The 19,279-nt window shown below is 34.6% G+C and overlaps 1 protein-coding gene across 2 annotated transcripts; it reads left to right on the forward strand.

Annotated features, from left to right (window-relative positions):
- The first annotated feature begins 2,131 nt into the window (after positions 1-2,131).
- LOC140135547 (uncharacterized) lies at positions 2,132-18,944 on the forward strand. Of its 2 annotated transcripts, none has more exons than XM_072157084.1 (4): positions 2,132-2,335; positions 10,909-10,964; positions 16,839-16,929; positions 17,100-18,944. In XM_072157084.1, exon 4 carries the CDS (start codon positions 17,180-17,182, stop codon positions 18,863-18,865), a length of 1,686 nt encoding a protein of 561 aa, XP_072013185.1. In that variant the 5' UTR covers positions 2,132-2,335; positions 10,909-10,964; positions 16,839-16,929; positions 17,100-17,179; the 3' UTR covers positions 18,866-18,944. The 2 variants fall into 2 exon arrangements, with proteins under 2 accessions (XP_072013185.1, XP_072013186.1); XM_072157085.1 differs by lacking the exon at positions 2,132-2,335 and adding an exon at positions 7,916-8,021.
- The last annotated feature ends 335 nt before the right edge of the window (positions 18,945-19,279 follow it).

Consider the following 19,279-nt stretch of genomic DNA (forward strand, 5'->3'; position numbering starts at 1 on the left):
TTTCTTTCTTTCTTTCTTTCTTTCTTTCTTTCTTTCTTTCTTTCTTTCTTTCTTTCTTTCTTTCTTTCTTTCTTTCTTTCTTTCTTTCTTTCTTTCTTTCTTTCTTTCTTTCTTTCTTTCTTTCTTTCTTTCTTTCTTTCTTTCTTTCTTTCTTTCTAATAAATTTCGGATTTATATAGCGCCTTTTCCCAGATCACAGAGGGTTCAAACCACTGTAATTTCGCTGCCATGGTGAATCATCAGAATCAGATCGCATCAACTAGGCATTGTGCAGCTGAACCCGGCGCTTATAACCTATCCGGACTTAGATTGTAACATCCACCAATTATCTGTGCTTTTTGATAACCAAACAACTATTCACCGATTTTTGTAAAGCAGGAGGAAACCGGAGATCCCGGGGAAAACCTGCGAGAGCGAGCATGGAATCGGGATCAAACAAGTGCACATGAGACCCTGGGCCACGCCGGGGCATGAACCCGGGACCTCAATGGTGCAAAAGAATAGGCACTTTCCTCCTTCTTTTCTTCCCCCTCGCCAAAAAGCAACTGGGGCGTTAGGGCTAATGGAAAGCATGCTTCTTCTTTTCTAATTTGATACAAATTAAGGTCTATACATCCCCGCATATGCGATATTCATATGAATAGACACTCAGGTGGGCTTCAAGTGTCTATTCTTTTGTAATTTCGGTTGAAATATTTCGATGATCTATATTTTTTCACAGGGAAATAAGCTAAGACTTATTCGGAAATCAAACCCACGCTTTCAAATGTAGATTGACTTGTTCGACTTCTCTGCTTGTGAATATTGCTCTGCGAAATTTAAAAACTTCTTTTGTTATCTACTTTGATCAAGGTATCTTCAAACCTGATATTCTGCGGTTTTACGAACATGTAACAAACTGAAATGAAAACCGAAACTGCTTTTTACAAATTTACAGTTTCTAACAAAGGGTACAGGCAGAGATATCGTTACTGACGTCAGTCAAGAGCTTAGGCAGGATAATAGGAAACTACGTGATCAAAACCAAACCAATACCAAAACTTATTATTTGAAACGAACGATTGCTGCTAATATCTTTTATGATTAATTCAGCTTATAACCTCCTTGGTTGGAGGAGGAGTGGACACGGAGCCATACAAACTGTATGGAAAGGGCCCAGCACGAGTTTGATGACGTGACATACTTGTATTCCCTTTTATGATTTAAAAACTCATGATTTGACAACAATCATATAGCAATTAAAGTTTTAAGTATTTTGTGTAATTTCAATTCATTAATTAGACTAACGAGCTGGTTTATGGGTCACTCCATGTCTTTTTCCATTCAATTCAAAACAGTCGATTTTCAGAGTTGCTTGTAATGAACAGATAATTTGTAGCTACTCTCTCTGGGTTGCTATGTGTTATTTGTGTCTTAAACCATTTACTGAAAGTATTTTAAGCAAATTAAAACTATACAACATGTTCATTAAAAGTTAATTGGTACACGCTGTATATTTTGTCGCACACCCTGAATATTGATTTCAAGTTTTGGTCATTGTAAGCTCCGTTCTTTACCCATTCCAGCAATGTATACATTTACATACCTGTAAATTAATCATGGTAATTGGTACATACAAGTTACAACCATAAATTTATCTCAAAAGTGATATTTTCACCTATGGCCTTATGGAATGAAGGGCCGTAGTGGTCAGCGACAACCTAAAGTGTGCTGAGGCTTATGGATCAACGTCTATGCGTTGTGCCTGTGCATAGCGCACTATAAATCACTGCGCTTTTTTTTTCATTATTATTATTATTATCCGAACAGGATGCTCTATGCACCTGTCCATTATACATACAATCGCAAAAATACGGATAATGATATTAAAATGATTGATGGCATTTTTTTGTCCCACTGATTAGTGCTATAATGACAATTGAAGTATAATAATAACGAAAATTCTATGTGCACACTTTTATATGCTAGTAATTAATGTCATAAGTAAAGCCGATTTTTACTTAGTTTAAAATACCAATTACGTATATCGTAGTCAACATAAATAACTGGTTTATTCTCAATTTTGACCGAAACTTGTTAACGGTTTACTTTGGATTCCATTTATATTACTGTGCAGATTAGAATAATAGTTCAGGTCGACGTTTTTTCTGGTTCACCACTTTTTAAGAATGTCTCTATTTAATTTATGCTGCCAAGCATCGCAGCTCATTTTTACATAGGTTCAATAGTTGTACAAATACACAAGTTCAGAAATTTTGTCGCAGGTGTATTTATTCTAGCATTGCGTGGTTTTAAGTTTCAGTGTAGACGCCAATGGATTACCAGTTGAACTAATGTAAGTTATGTATTATTTTAAAGATATATTAAATCGCAAAAACAATATTACTATAAAGATAAGAATATAGGTATCATAACATATAATCTAAGAAATTATAATATAAGAATTATGGGGTAATTGTAATTTTTATATTGCTTTAATCATTCGCTCACCTTCTTTCTCTGCCTTAATATTATTTCGCGGAATATACCCGTCTTTCAAACTAAAATTCATACAAGAGCTAAAAGCTACAAAAACAGTTCAGAGATTCAAGTTGCGTAAATTCAGATTTAGTACCAAATCTGTACCGAACAAAAGCGCGTGCTTTGTAAACTAAATAATTAGGTAAGCTAGGCATTCGAAGGGAAAATACGGTTTATATATCGCTAAAGCTACATGTAAAGAAAAATTGTGGTTTGCTTACACTGAATGAAAACTGAAGCCAGAATCCATGTACATTGTAACTGATACAAGGAAGTGAGACAAAATAAATATATTGTTTCTGATTTTTGTTCTTTCCGGGTTTGAATTGAATGTTGAATAAACTATTTATTTTAAGTGAAATAAGTTTATGTCTTCCAAAACGGTCTAGGCAAAAGGTAAAATAACGTACCGTAAACATTCGATAGGTGGCATATATGTGCTTACTATCGAATGCTTTTAAAACATGCAAACATCAAGAGGAGTGTAAATGGTTTTCAGCAAATCAACTATAATACACATAGTTAATAGTTATATACGAACCCCATTAGCTCAGTTGGTAAAGCGTCGGACTTTGGTACAATTTCATGTTTTCAAAGCTTTTTCAAAAGCGCTTGATAGTAAGCACATATGCTAACTATCGAGTTTACGGTATTGCTAAATTTGTATGTGGACAGTCGTCATTCCATGATTAGACAATTCCAGTATTATCCTTTAATAAATGGGTATATCACATTAGAGAATGAATTTGGAGAAAACCTTCTGATAATTACAAACACTCGCTGAGCAGCAAGACCTTCCCTCTAAGCTTTTAATCCGATAAGCTGATTATCTATTTGTTTTCATGAATTGGAAGACATTCTTTGATGTATTACTGAGCTCAATCATCTGAAATTACTGGAGCGTGAGCCACCCAGGCTGGTGGCTCAGCATAGTATTTTATTAACAGGTTTTCTCCAAATTCGTTTCCTAATGACCAGTGACATGTATCAAATATATTTTTTATCCATATCCATGATATCCAACCTTGCTGACAAACTTAAGTTTCATGTAAGTTATACAAGGAAGTGAGGCAAATTATATTTTTCTGATGTCTTTCTCTTCCGGGTTTGAATTTGATTGCTGTATTCACTCGTTCGGACATCCGGGAACATTGTCCCCTTTGTCCCCTTTGCACAAGCGCGCGCATAGCAACCAGCTCGAGAAAGGGGAACTGCACATGCGCACACTGGTTTTACAAAGCTATTTCCCCTTTGTGACGTCAGCCCGACAGCTCCCGACCAAGATAATAGAAGCAAAATATTGAATAAACTCTTTGTTTAATAGTAGGTTAACAAGGTTAAATAAGTTTATGTCTTAGTGCTTAACATTTTGTGGTCACCAAAACGGTGCAAAACACACAAAGGCAACTTAGTTGTTGCCATTTTTGTGTTAACCTAGCTCGAACATTCGGCATTTCAAGATTATAAACCTCCAGTATTGTCCTGTAATAAAAACGATAAAATCAGTGACATGTATGTTGTTCGTCTATATCAAAACTTCAACTGACAAACTTCAGGGTTATTATTGACCTTATCCTAATACGTTGACATATACGAGTGCGGGAACCTTACCATCTGCTTTACAATGCATGTAATGGTTTTAATATCACATGGCCATGAGGTACTCTTCACAGCTTCTGTGATGGAAGTGATGTTTGCTGTCTTACAGTTATCTTTTGTCTGTTCCACATTTAGGGTGACTTTATTTCATATGACATGCATATTTCAGGATTTTATGATATGACATAAGAATCACATTCTTTTTTGTGTGATACGTAAGCTGAGGGCTTTTCTGATTTCAGTGTTCCTTATTTTTTTAAAGACGTAATCCTAGGATTTTGCGCAGGCATTTAGTTGTCCTCTTATGGGAAAAAAATCTCTAAGATTTATATCTTATTGTGTCATAAGTGGCACATACAACACCAGAAGCTCTACCAAAATGATGAATAATTGAGGGGATATTATACATCCTTGCCTTACTCCAACAGTTGTTTTTACCAGTCGGTGAGATCTCCATGTACATGTACCCAGCACTGCGTGACTTTCTGAACGGTGCTGAAAATCCAAATCAAACACTAAATGATGGTTGAATGCGGGATCATCCTTTACAGAAAAGAAAAAGGAACATGAGGTCTTCAGTAACAGTTACAGTAGAGGTTATCCGTGTTCTATAAGTTGCGAATCCTATCAGCGACTGCTATACCTTGTTTAGGACTTTCAAAAGAAGCACCTGCATGTGCAACCATGACTGCTTCAAAATAGCCCCCACCAAAGCCATGCAGGTAACTCCGAGGTCGTACATTGAATTGGTTTGAATGAGGAATACTACGGGAATCAGCGCCTTTTGTTAGAAGTCATGCATGATTAAAGTGGATAACCTTTATACATTTGATTTTGTTTTAGCCCCACTTCTTACTTGGCATACTTGGCACGGCATTTTAAGACTTCTTGAGCGTCGAGACCCAGATGACTCCAACTAAGCTCGACCTTGATGAGATTTGGTATACTTACGATATTTTTATTTGAATTGAAGTGTTTAAGAATGAAAATAAAGGTATCGATTTAGCCGCTGTCGTGCATCTATCGTTTCATATAACACGGGCGACATCATTATTTTTGGCGTAAAACAACTCGGCGACTTAAAATTGTGTAGGAGATTAAGGACATGTCTTCATAGGGATGTATGGAAGAAAGAATATATAGTTCATTCATCTTGCGAATGATGCTCAGGACAGTATGGTGAATAGCAGTATTTTATGTTGTTTTATGAGTTATTATCATATTGGCCACATGTTATGTTTTAATATCGAAACAAGATCATTTAGTAACGAAAGGAAAAAATCTAAAAATGACAGAAACCAAAGTCACATTGCGGTTTAAGGAAAGGACGCTATTTGAGAACATAGGATGTGCTAAATGGTTCGCAATATTTCTGAGTTTGATACCGAAACCAAAATTGTTGAAGAAATAAATTAATCCAATCCAAAATGAAAATAAAAATGAAATATACTCGTCAGTGAAACTGAATTTAACATAGAACTAAGAAAATGTTTGTGGGCATACAATTTCTAGCAGAGTCGGTCGTTTGCCAAAGATATATCTTCCAATTTGTGGCAAATAATACATGGACTCACAGTTTCAATGTCCGAATTAATTAAAATTTTGAAAATATAAAGCTATTTTTATGGATATATTTTGAACTTACCCAAAAAAGAAGATGCTAAAATCACGAAATACCCCTTTAAATGCGAAATCACCTTGTAAAAAAATACACAGTGTAAATAATAATAATAATAATAATAATAATAATAATAATAATAATAATAAAATAATAATAATAATATTAATAATAATAATAAACAGTAATTTGAAATTGTGCACTTTAGTAAATTGTATATAATCCGTTTGAACAATTATGTGATAAGTTTATACTAAAATACTGAAATACATTGTTGTCATAGAAACGGATTTGCTGCGTAAAATGATTTATCTTCGTGGTAACCAGCTTGAATTGTTTTCGTTACACATGTTATTTTTGTGATGAGTAATGGGGCTTTTCAAAACATTAAGTGTATTGTCGAGTGATGAGTCTCTTCAATGAATATGAACACTGAAATGTACAAATAGCTCCACATTTGCTGGTAACCCTACTTAAGGCATCAACGGCAATATATAGACCTAGTCATTATGGCATTTCCAAGAAGCCCTTCGGTTTCTCGACTCTTAATTTGTTCGACATGGTAAATTTAACACTGAACTATTAAACCCAGTCAATATCCTAACCTAACCCTTCTGTATTAAAAAACAACAACAGTGATTTATAGTGCGCTACGCATAGGCACAACGCCTAGACATTGATCCACAAGCCTCAGCACACTTTACAGGTTGTCGCTGACCACTACGGCCCCACATTATTCCATAAACCATTTTAACAACAAATCAGGGACTTTGCTGCTACAAGAGCGCACTCCCTAGACATTCCACAAATAACCATCGGAATCAGGATCAGCGCCCCGAGTTTCGTACGGGTTACAACGAAACAATTAGCAGTAAGTTCCTTGTCCAGGGAAACTTCAAGCTAGTTCAAATTTTCCACGAGAGCATACTATGCACCGCCAGAGTTCGAACCCGCAACGTCTCGCACCATAGTCGAACGCCTTAACGATTGAGCTAACTGTATTGAACCCTATTATAATTCACAAGGGCAGGTTATTTGAAAGTTGATTCCCAATTTCCCGTTAATATCTCGGAAAATTGCCAGTAAAATAATTAACTATTTCCAATATTTCATTATTTGATCAATTTGAATTTGTTTTAAAGAAACAAAAACTATATGAAAATATTTCTCATCAAGAAAAACGTATTTTAAACATCCTTTTCTTTTGGATAAATGGGCCGATATAATGCACTCATGACATCGTTCGTGGCTAGCGTTGCAGTTTTGTTTTACCATGAACATACTGGTTTGGACATAATTACATGTATGCGACATACTAGTCTTTTAATATAGTCAAGACAATTTCTTGTGTTTTGAAAAACATGCTTTGTTAAATACAGCAAACAAGCAAATTAATATAAAAGAGTTAAAACTGCAGTACGTGTACTTACATAGGAGGACAGTAAGGACAGTGTTTTGGTAATATTAACTTACAACATACATACCGTATTTCACCAAGAAAATAATGAATAATGAAAAAGTCACCAACTCAATCTTGAAAAAATTAATGTAACGGGAAACTGTGGATTGACTTTCATTAGAATAATCCGGACTCTGTTGTTCGCTCAAGAATTGATTATCGTGTCGCACAAGTGGAATGTCTAACATACGGAGGAATACACATTTGCATTTATATGTAATGCACCCATTATTATATTTTAAAGGTTTCTAGCCATAATATATGGAAAACGGATTTTTTTTTGTTAGTAATATCAACAAGCATCAGAATTATTTCTGATTGCGTACTTTTTGCTTTGCATGTTCGCCGGAATATAAGAAAACTGAGGAATGCAGTGTAACATGCAGTGAATTCATGTAAATTTATCAAAATCTTGCAAAGAGTGAGAAAATATAAATTATAGTTACAAAATTTAAGATTCGATTCAGTTGTGTTGCTTTGAGTAAGTTTATTTAAACACACAAAAGCTATAGCTGACCTTCTTTTGTAACAAAACTTTTTGAAATTGCAAAGACTACAATGGTAAATTATATGCAAAATGTCACCCTTCATTGAGCACTAAGAAAACATGACCTTCAACGAACAACTTTGGTGGGAAATAACGGCGTTGCCCGCGCACAGAGCATACATATAGCAGGTTGAACTAATACTTGCTCATTGCATACGAGGCCATTGTTCAATAGACCACCTGCAAAAGGGAAGTTGTTCTCCAAATAAAGTCGCACGTCTTTGACAAGAGTCCTTCGAGTACTGCTGGATGAAGCAGTTGGTTGGTTGACTTGTGATGTAAGCAAAAATTGTATTTTCTCGATACCTGTTATGATAACCGTGCTAAAACAATCAAAGGCAAATGGGCATGGATGGTGAATTAATCACAGAACAGTGTGTGTGGTGCGCTGTTGTTTATTTTTCATGGGGGTGTATATATATATATATATATATATATATATATATATATATATATATCTAAATTTGAATTGTTTGTTTGCTTGTTTGTTTGTTTGTTTGTTTGTTTGTTTGTTTGTTTACATCAGTTGTTGGTGAAATAGTGTAGCAGATATAAATTTTTTTTTTTTTTTCATTTGTTGGTGAAAGACTGGATGATACGAGTCATATTAGTAAGAATTATATGCTTTCAAGGACATATCCATTTATCCATTGATATTCAACAAAGACTATGTTAAGTCTTGTGAACAAATTGGAAATAATGCAGTAATGAGTCATGCTGTCGATGACGCACATAATAATGACTTTGAGTCGCTACATAAAAATGATTGCATTTACGACACGGATCGTATTAAACGTACTATCATGTGACATGATATGAGAGAGGAGAACCAACCAATATTTTAATGCTTCATTCTGTAAACTGATATCTTTCTGTAAACTCTTTATATTCTTTAATCTATTATTTTTGCACATAAACGACTTGATTTATAGGTGTTTGGTAACGTGATAGTAATTAATACTAGGTGCGATTGATTGACCGTATCATGTATCTTTAGTCAAATGTTGTTGCTCTAGTGCGAATAATGCGAAATAAAAATTACACTGACAGCCACATTGGATACACGTGCCAATTAGATTGATGCTTCACATCGTTTTTTTATACGGTATTCTTCTAATTTATATGGTTTCATAACCCGTTCATTTATATTGTATTATTTTGTTATTATCATTATTAGTTATTATCATTATTAACTTATAATATGTATTGGTTAGTTTGGTTCAACATTCAACCGAGAAAATATTTCCAAGACGTTATTATTCACTGCCGATACAAAAGACTTAATTGGTTACCTGTTCAAGTGACCATGCATATACCCCAAAGTCACTTGCATTTATTATGGAGGGCATAATTAACCGTACATTTGTCGCCGAAATGAGTAACATGTAATTGCGAAAACAAATGGACATTGTTTAAGCCCTAAGCTCTAAGCCCTCGATATACAATCAATGGCATACATAAATACAAAATAATAATATTGGCTACAAGCATTAAAGTAAATCAATATACGCAAACAATATGTATGAAATGATTAGATCAATATGATCAGTATATACAATGAATAATGCTATACAAATTTTTATTATTATTATTATTATTATTATTATTATTATTATTATTATTATTATTAGTGTTAGTGTATTATTATTACTTTTATTATATTTATTATTATTTAAATAGCATTATAAGTATCTGAAGGTGTTCTCAACCATAAAATCGCATTACAGAGAGTGCCATCTGATAATTTTTAAATCAAATCAAAATTACACCACCAGAATAAAAATATCCACAAACCGACAGTAAATATAAGAAAATACTAGCTGTCTTTACATCAAATTATTATCTACCATACCACAGAATTATAAAAGACACTAAGACAGTATTATCACGTGCATGATAAAAAAAAACACCTCGGAGTCTATTATTATCAAGATTTTAAACGAATTTGAACATTTTTGTCTTCATCTCAAAATCAATATTGTAGCGTACACATTTCGCCAAGTCATATCAAAGATGTGACATGAACACTATTGTTTAATTATGTATTCGTTGCTTTACAAAGCCTTCATTCACTAGGGTAGTCTAATTAGTGCTAGGCACATAGGAGCTTTGGATATTAACGTACAACATACAATAATATAAAAGAAATGTAATAGTCCAAATATAAATTTCACGAGAAAAAAAGATGAAATTATGGTCATTATAATCATTTAGATAAGATGAAATTGACAATTAAAAGACATTTATAATAATAGTCAGTCAAGTTATATAATTTGAGTACCAAACACAAAACGGGTAACAAAACAAGTTAAACAAGTTAAATTAGAATAATTAAGTCGTGTAAACTTTAAAAATCACTTTTCTCGATATTCAAATAGAATTACCGTAATTTAAGGGGTGTTTGCACTCGTATATTGAGAAAAATGAAGCTGACACACAAGAGGATGTACGGGTTCTCTATAAGCATAATAAGGGAGAGCCCCATAATTGATATGAGTCTGTCTTTCGTTTTGATATATTATTTGATATATTATTGTCTTTAACACAATTGCACCGCAGACATAGGAAATAAATTAAATCATTGGCTTCCTTTACTCATTTCCTATAATATCAATATTATTAAGAAGTGCACTGCAGCTTTTTAGTTAAATGGTTAAAACTGGACGTGTCATACCACTCGCTTTTATAATGTGAAATACATGTTATATTGTGGATTTAAATTTGTTCAATTCAATAATATAGTACACTGTACAATAATGAAATTAAGATGATTCAGTCAGTCTCACCATAACTCCGCCGTCCATACACAATAACCATCAATGTAAGGAGGGTGCAAATTACCATGTAATAAAACATATAGCTTAATGATAATCTTCACTGATGAATTGCTCCCAGGAATTGCTTTCAAAGGCTCGCTATAACGCAGTGAAGCCGACTTATCCAATAATATCTGAGCACGTGGTCAAAGCAATTCGGTACTATCGTCTGCTTTAATTTTGCTGAAAGGCTGGCTAACTTGTAAACAAAACATGAAATACAAGCAGTGCTTCCGTATTGAAACCAATTTGGATCTCATAATGGCGTCATTGATATGGTCTTATTTTAGTGTGCAACCAATAAAAGCCTGAATATTTGCCAAATTTCCTTTCAATTATTATTTTGCAGATACACCATTGGCGGGAATATACTACGACAGAATCCTGTAGAATATCAATCGACAGGTAGGTTAATTTTATGCAAATCCCATGCAATTGTCATATCTGTGAGTAAGAAATACTCTATTTTAAGTAATATTATAGTGACAAATTTACCAAGCTTTTTGTACACTTTAACGCGATATTTCTGTAAATACACGTGCACTTAAAAATGCATTGCATGTGATTATCATTATAACACGTTCATAGAGGTCTTTGTGACGTAATATCAATTATTAACACTAAACATGTTAATACTACCGTGTTCGAGTGTCTGCAATTAGTATAAGAAATGATCGTGTTATACTATAGTTTTTATCGTATAAGCTAGTATACAAGTGTTATCCGTTATGTTGAATTGTTTGCAGGGCTGGCTTTTGCATCTGCAATACAATTCTTGTCTTTTATGGTTAAATCGAGGAGTATAGTAGTAGATATGAATGGTAAACACATTTATAAACGGTGTGTATGCGCATACGCTTGTCCAAAGATTTCCTATTGATAACAACGTTCGTTAATCCGAAAATAAGGTTCTCTAGTCCGACAAAAGTTCGATAGTGCACAACATAAAAGTTAGAATAGTTAGGGTAGGAATTAGGGTAACGGTTTAGGTTAGGGCAAGGTTTAGGGTTAGGGCACGCGTAATTTTAGCGTTAAGGTACTGTTTTTTAGACTAGCGAACCTTTTAATAACGACATGCAGATGTATAACTATGCTCATGTGCAACGCCTGCTATACTTTAACGCGTAAGGTACAGAAATAACACATTGACTTAATCAACATTTCAGCCAGGTGATACAAAGATTGACTTTCATGTGAGCCAATGAATATTTTATAGTTATAGCAAACAGATACGAACAAAATAATAGGCAGATGTTGATGGTAATTGGGACCGGGCAAAAATACCAATTGGGCTATAAAAAAAATAGAAACGCATTAGGGTGTCAATATCCTTGCTATGACAACCCAAAATATACCATTATAATTTTAACGCCCATTCCTCCAAAGAATTATTTTGTACTGCCCATACGTGTACTTATGTAAAATGTGTCCTTCAACAACGTGCACACTCATACCAAACAATCCCACCTTTTGGTTTCAAAATTCTACATTAAACGCTTTGTCGGAGCTTTTTGAAAACAGTGTTCATGAATCCTGTGCTTTCAATCTATAATTTATAATACATTATGCTAATGTATACACGAGATTGATTAATGACGATGTGCGTATCGTCCACATATCGCAGCCTCAGTCATGGAGGATTGATAGTAACATCATTCTTAATGTTCAGTTCAATGGAAAGTAACACAAGCAACTTTCCCAACACTTCAACTGTTCAGATTTAAATTTTGTTCAAATTTCTTAACATTAATCCAGTATTTTTAGAGTGCAAACTTGCAAATAATGGACAAGAATGTTAACATTTTGTGTTATCATATTATCTTTAAACCTTCATTTTAAGGCTGACTGTCTACCGTTCCTACTGTACGCGAACGATAATTGAAAATTGACTTGTGGTATGTAAATTCACGTTGACTATCTACAAGGAAATCAATCAATCAATAAATAATCCAAGTATATCTCATTTAAGCTATTAACCTATGCAAAATCTTCATGTTCATGGATAATTATGATGATGACGTGGGTATGAGACTGCCAATAGTCAATACCGCCAACAAGACGATAATATTTTACAACATGATGGGTATAATCAGCTGAAATGGAATTTCCTAGTCATTTCATACATGACTAATGACCATGCATGACCAATAACAACACATTCAACCGAAGAAATATTTTCAAGGCGTTAGTATTCACTGCTGATACAATAGACTTAATTATGAATGTCACGAAAGCTGACCAGAAAGCATCTATTTTTACCAAAGTCAATTGCTTTGGTCCCTCATCTTTGAATAGGATTTCCATAGAAACAAATATGCTTAAGTGCGAATATCGTTTTGTACACGTAGTATTGCTAGCGTACGTGCAATTACACAACAATAGTATGCTACAGGTAAAATATACGTAATTTGGTTTTTACTTCCGAATGTGTGTATGTATCCGTGTTAAAGCATTAATGTACGATTTTCTTCAAAAAATACTGAAATAATTCTAGTAATAATAATCGGGAATCGTTTCTGTCCATTTTGAGCTGAAAAAACAAGGTAAAGTGATAAAAAAAACCTGCTGGTTATTTTGGCCGTTTAACACCCAGTTCTATAGGAGGCATAATATCATAATTCTTTGAATTATGATGTACTTTGCTCTGTTGACCTGCAAACACAACTAATTTGACTCATTCCATTCAGGTGCAAGTTGGGACATGTGTAAACATTACAAATATGCCCAAAAAATCAGGTTTGAAAACAATTAACCAATTTCATATTATAAGATCGTACATTAAGGCTTTAAGTATCAGTCTGTATTTGTCTGTCTGTCTGTCTGTCTGACTGTCTTCATGCCATGATAGCAATTTGGCAAAGGGTAAAGCTGTTTTAATCTCAAAAATATAAACTAATTTAAATGTAATATCATGTTTGTTTCGCAGATTTCAAAATACCGATTAATAAAAAACAAATTAAGGCCACTCACGTTAGAAATATATTAAGCTTACATCTTTTCTATCACTCCATCATTAATGAGGTTGTGTTCTAAAAATAGTTATATTCTTTGCTCGTTCGTTGTAGGATTGTGGGGTTAAGCATTGTAATTATCTGCCAAATTAATAGTATATTTGCCATAATTATGTCTTTGTCCTTCAATAATAATAATAATATCTAACATGTGTCTCTGTTCCTTAATGGTAATTGCCATAATTATGCCTGCCTTTGTCCTTCAACGGTATCTACCATTATACGTCTCTATTCCTGGTATCTACCATAATTATGTCTTTGTTCCTTAATGATATCTGCCATAGTTACGACTCTGTCCCTCAATAGTATCTGCCATGTGTTTTTGTTCCTTAATGGTAATTGCCATAATTTATGCCTTTGTCCTTCAACGGTATCTACCATTATACGTCTCTATCCCTGGTATCTACCATAATTATGTCTTTGTTCCTTAATGATATCTGCCATAGTTACGACTCTGTCCCTCAATAGTATCTGCCATGTGTTTTTGTTCCTCAGTGGTAATTGCCATAATTATGCCGCTCTCCCTCAACGGTATCTACCATATACGTCTCTATCCCTGGTATCTACCATAATTATGTCTTTGTTCTTTAATGATATCTGCCATAGTTACGACTCTGTCCCTCAATAGTATCTGCCATGTGTTTTTGCTCCTCAATGGTAATTGCCATAATTAAGCGTCTCTCTCTCAACGGTATCTACCATATACGTCTCTGTCCCTGGTATCTACCATAACTATGTCTTTGTTCCTCAATGATATCTGCCATAAGTATGCCTCTGTCCCTCGATAGTATCTACCATGTGTCTTTGTTCCTCAATGGTAATTGCCATAATTATGTCTTTGTTTCTCAACGGTATACCAATCTGCCACTCAATTGTATCTGCCATATGCCTCGGTGTCTCAACGGTATGTCTCTGCCACTCAATGGTATCTGACATAATTATGCCTCTGTTCTTCAACGGTATCTGCCATTATGTCACTGTCCCTTCCTGATGTCTGGTATAGGTTTTTTGGCAGTAGTTTCTGTATTGTTTGTTTTTAAATGGTATTGAGCATAATCAGTGGTATCAAACATAAATTTTTTCTCTCCAATAGTAATGATAAAGCAAATGTCCCTGCTGATCAGTGGTATCTGGTACATATATGTTTCTGCGTGTCAGCTTCAGTGCTATCTGGTACGCAGCATTGGTATATAGAATATGTTTCTGTCTGACAGTGGTATATTTACCATATATTTCTGTCTGTCAGTAACATAATATTTCTGTCTGTATGCGATGCGTAGATATATATATCTGTCTGTCAGTGGTATTTACCCTTATGTTTCTGCCTAATTAGCGACATTCTCCATTGTTTAGTCTGTCAGGGCAGGATGTCTCTGTCCCTCAAAAGTATGTACATAATTTGTCCCTCTATGATATCTGCCATAATTATGTTTTTGCCCTCAGTATCTCCCATGTGTCTCTGTCCTTTAATGGTATGTACCATATGTCTTTGTTCCTCAATGATATCTGCCATAATTATGTCTTTGTCCCTCGATAATATCGACCATGTGTTTTTGTTCAGATGTCCAGAAAAAAAAGTAACTAACCCCCCCCCCTTAAATAATGGTCATTATTCAAATTGTATTGTATTGTATAGTATTACAAATCTGTAAAATGCGTTGGAAGCAGAATTTATTTCTGCGCATTTTAACACCTCATTTGATACGATAGCCTATAAAACACCGGTAAATTTAATGTAGTGTGGTCCAGATTTGAAAGTTGACTTTAACAATACAAAAACACTCAGATATCATTACACAGGTTTCCTTCCATTATACTGAATACAAATCAATAGAATTCACTGCAACTTTCAAATCTTGGGTTACATCGATTTAAATGTACGCTGTGACGTAAATATTTCCGGGGAATATTTAGTATATTGCTACAAATAAGGTGTCAAAATGTGCAGAAATTAATTCTGCTTCCAACGCATTTTACAGATTTGTAATACAATCCCCGTTTTTTAATAATGGCCATTATTTAAGGGGGTTAGTTACTTTTTTTAGATGTTTATTATTGATATGCACCTCATGGTCAGTAATTTGTATTGTTGATACAGATCATTGATTGATATTATTGAAAATTAGATATTTTCGACAAATTCTTATATTTAAAGCCATAATGTATCTTATGATATGAAATCGATTAGTTAATTTTTATCAAACCTGATTTTTTTGCATATTTGTAATTTAATAATGTTTACACATGTCCCAACTTGCACCTAAATGCTAAATGGAATTTAGTTGTCTTTGTAGGTCAACAGAGCAAAGTTCGACATAAAGTCATAATTTCAAAATATTATGACTGTATGTCTTCCCATAGAATGTTAAATGGCCAAAATACAAAATAACCAGTGGGGTTTCTTTCACGTTACCTTAAAATGGCCAGCAAGCCATCCCGGCAGTTATTACTAATATTATTTTAATATTTTGAATAAAGAATAAGAAAATTTGACGGAAATCGTACATTAAGGCTTTAAAGTTCTAAACGATTCCAAATTTCAGATTCAAAAAGTGTATGAAAGCTGTTTTAATGGAGAAATAGTATGATCATACTTGCGACATGGACTTTGAAAGTGCGTTAAAATTGTGGGGCAATAGTCCGCTTTTAATGCCCCGGGGATAACTCATTTTCACGAAATTCACTAAAGCGTAAACAGTGCCCTACTTTTAACCAATCATCTAACAGGAATCTGTATGAGATATGATATTGAACATTGAACGGGAGGTTTTTAATTAAGATAACGAGTCTTTGACACAAGCGTTATCGATATTGTTACAACAAACCATCTTGATAACAACACATTAGCCACAATATGTTCTAAGACTTGAGGGTCAAAGGTTAATAATGAATTCTCTTCATAACCTGACATAATTTATTATGTATGAATTGATCTATAAGCCAATAAGAAAAAGGATAGAGTTAACTCGTGTTTTTGACAGGCAAGTACGTCTGAACTTGTAAACGTCTATAATTTTTTGCCTGTTTTGTCGCTCAAAACCAATCCAATACCCTATTGGCAATGTTTATGTAGTTACTAACCGTTTGGAGTGAGTGCAAGGTTAATATCTTGGAGGAAATCCGTCAGTGGTACCCAAATAGAAATTTGATGTCAATGCCTTGATGGAATGGAATTATAATATTAATATTTACATTTCTTTCTAACTAAGAAAATTCTCTTTTGATCGTTTTTCACCCATATGTCTTTTGAATTTGTGTGTTTTTGAAGGTTATTTGAGATTTTGATTTGCACCAAAGACACCACAACGGGAGTTTTGTATGAGAATATTCAGATGGATTGATCATCTAGTCAACTCCAGGTAAATCAATTGTCAGTCGTTTAATTTGATTTTGTGTGTAAATATGACGGAAATTCAATTCTAATATATATACACCTGTCAACAGCTTATTACTAATATTTTGTTACCTGACATATTATTTTGATGACTTTGAATTAACTAAAGTTATCAAATTTATTTTCCTTACGCAGATTCAACATCAACCAACCAATAAACTGTGTAAATTGCACAAGGTCTTGGGAGATACCTGCTATGGTCGTGTTCTGGCAAAATGGCAGCAAATACATCAGAAAGTCAACTTGATTTATCTTTAACTATAGATATAGGATTCAACGACGCTGAAGGTAATAATTACTACCCTTCGAGTCCTGTCATTTTATCACCTACTGGTTCAACCCAGAAACTTATCAAAGATGGCAAGATCCGGGAGTGTTTTGTATCGCTACAAAAACAAGTGATTTTCGGCGGCTTCAAATCAGGGGAAAATAGCAGTGATGAAGAACTACCGGATCCTGATTTACAAGGGAGTATTCAAACCACCAAATATGATCACAATGCAAATGTGAGCATCCAAAATACATCGACGAAATATGGGAAGAAAAGAAAAGGTCGCGGTCGATCAAAGAAAGGAAAGCATGTTAAAAAGGTAGCAGGGAAACCTGGAGAAACACGTAATATATTTTCAGATTTTTCACATCAGGAGTCTTCCGTTTACGATTCTGAAAAGAATCAATCCAAGGACGATGTGACTGACTTAGTAGCCCCCAATAAGGGAGGGTCGCATTTATCGCAAAGTCGTAATCATGATTCCGCCCAACCTAATCATGATTCCGCCCAATCTGACAGGGATCTGATACAAGCAAGTGATGTCACGGAAATAGCCATTCCAATCCAACACACTTGCGGTTTGACCTCAAAGCAAAGGAACCAGGTGCAACAGGAGTTAGGGAAGAGAAAACGAAATGAATATGAAATCAACAGAGAAATATTATCAAATTTTCTGTCATCAAAACGAAGAAAAACTGACACTAGACCGTTCTTATCTTCAGATTCCGCAAAGAATATAGAAACAGGTCTCGTCGTAACGAAAGATATGAGACACCTTACTTCCAATCAAAAAAGTGTTAATGATAACTTGTGTCCGAAACACAAAAAGGCCATAGAAAGTTCGAGGACAAAAGCATCAGGAGATGATGATGAAATAAGTATTGTGGGATCTCACTTTCTTCCTATTCCGTATGTCAATACGTCCCAAGGAGGCTGTAATGAAGAAGTCTTCCAAACCAAATCTCCCATTGATAATAGTACATCCAAAGTCAGTGGTGATAGAAAAGGAGCGCAGAAAGCTAATGACAGTGTTGTTGAAGAGACTGTGCCAGATACATCACAGAGCTCCCATGTTATTCACCCAAACTCCATGTATGATCCGGAAAGTCACGTGATAGAACAAACTTCTGCATCCACAGTTGCAACAAGTATTCATGCAACCACGGCTTGTCAAAATCAAGAAGAGGTTACCAGTGAGACAGAAACCGCTGTGGCAGCACTTATGGGTATGTCGAATAACGTCATCAACAATAATACCAATATAGAAAATTTATCGATGTTGACGGTACAGGATGACGACTGGCAAACTACTCATGAAAGCTCAGAGATACCAGACCAAGCTGTTGACCCACAGCAATACTCACTTGATGCGTTGACGCAGGCAGTAGAATGTGCTATGGAGCAGGAGCGATGCTCAAATGAAGATCAAGAGAGGGCAACATCCGAAAGCGGAGAAATTGTTATTAGTAATACCACCGACGAAGAATCTAATGAAGTCAGTGTGAAACAAATAGACAATAGAAACTCGTCACAGACCTGCGTAAGATCAGACATTGCCCCAAATGAATTCCAAAAGAGGAAGTCATTGATTCTAGTAATCCTTCAGATATCCTTCCGCGCCCATTTTTAAATGAAGCCACGGAGATGGCAACATCCGAAATCGAAGTAAACGGAGGATTTTGTAGTAATAATACCACGGGCGAAGAATGTAATGAAGGCAGTGTGAAACAAAATGACAATAGAAACTTGTCACAAACCTGTGTTACATCTGACATTTCCCCAAATGAATTTCAAAAAGAGATAGTCAGTGATTCTAGCATTCCATCTGATATCCTTCTCAATCCCTGTTCAAATGAAGATCAAGAGAGAGTAACATCCGAAAGCGAATCAAACGCAGGATTTGTTATTGATAATACCACCGTCGAAGAATGTAACGAAATCAGTGTCAAACAAAAGGCCAGTAGAATCTCGTCACTGACAGGTGTTAGATCAGACATTGTCCTAAATGATATCCAAAGAGAGGTAGCCAATGATTCCAGTGTTA

Source organism: Amphiura filiformis, chromosome 16 (assembly GCF_039555335.1).
Source record: "Amphiura filiformis chromosome 16, Afil_fr2py, whole genome shotgun sequence".
Lineage (NCBI taxonomy): Eukaryota > Metazoa > Echinodermata > Ophiuroidea > Amphilepidida > Amphiuridae > Amphiura > Amphiura filiformis.

Excerpts from the sequence above, each read along its gene's own strand:
- LOC140135547 (XM_072157084.1), top strand. The coding sequence starts at position 17,180 with ATGGCAGCAAATACATCAGAAAGTCAACTTGATTTATCTTTAACTATA.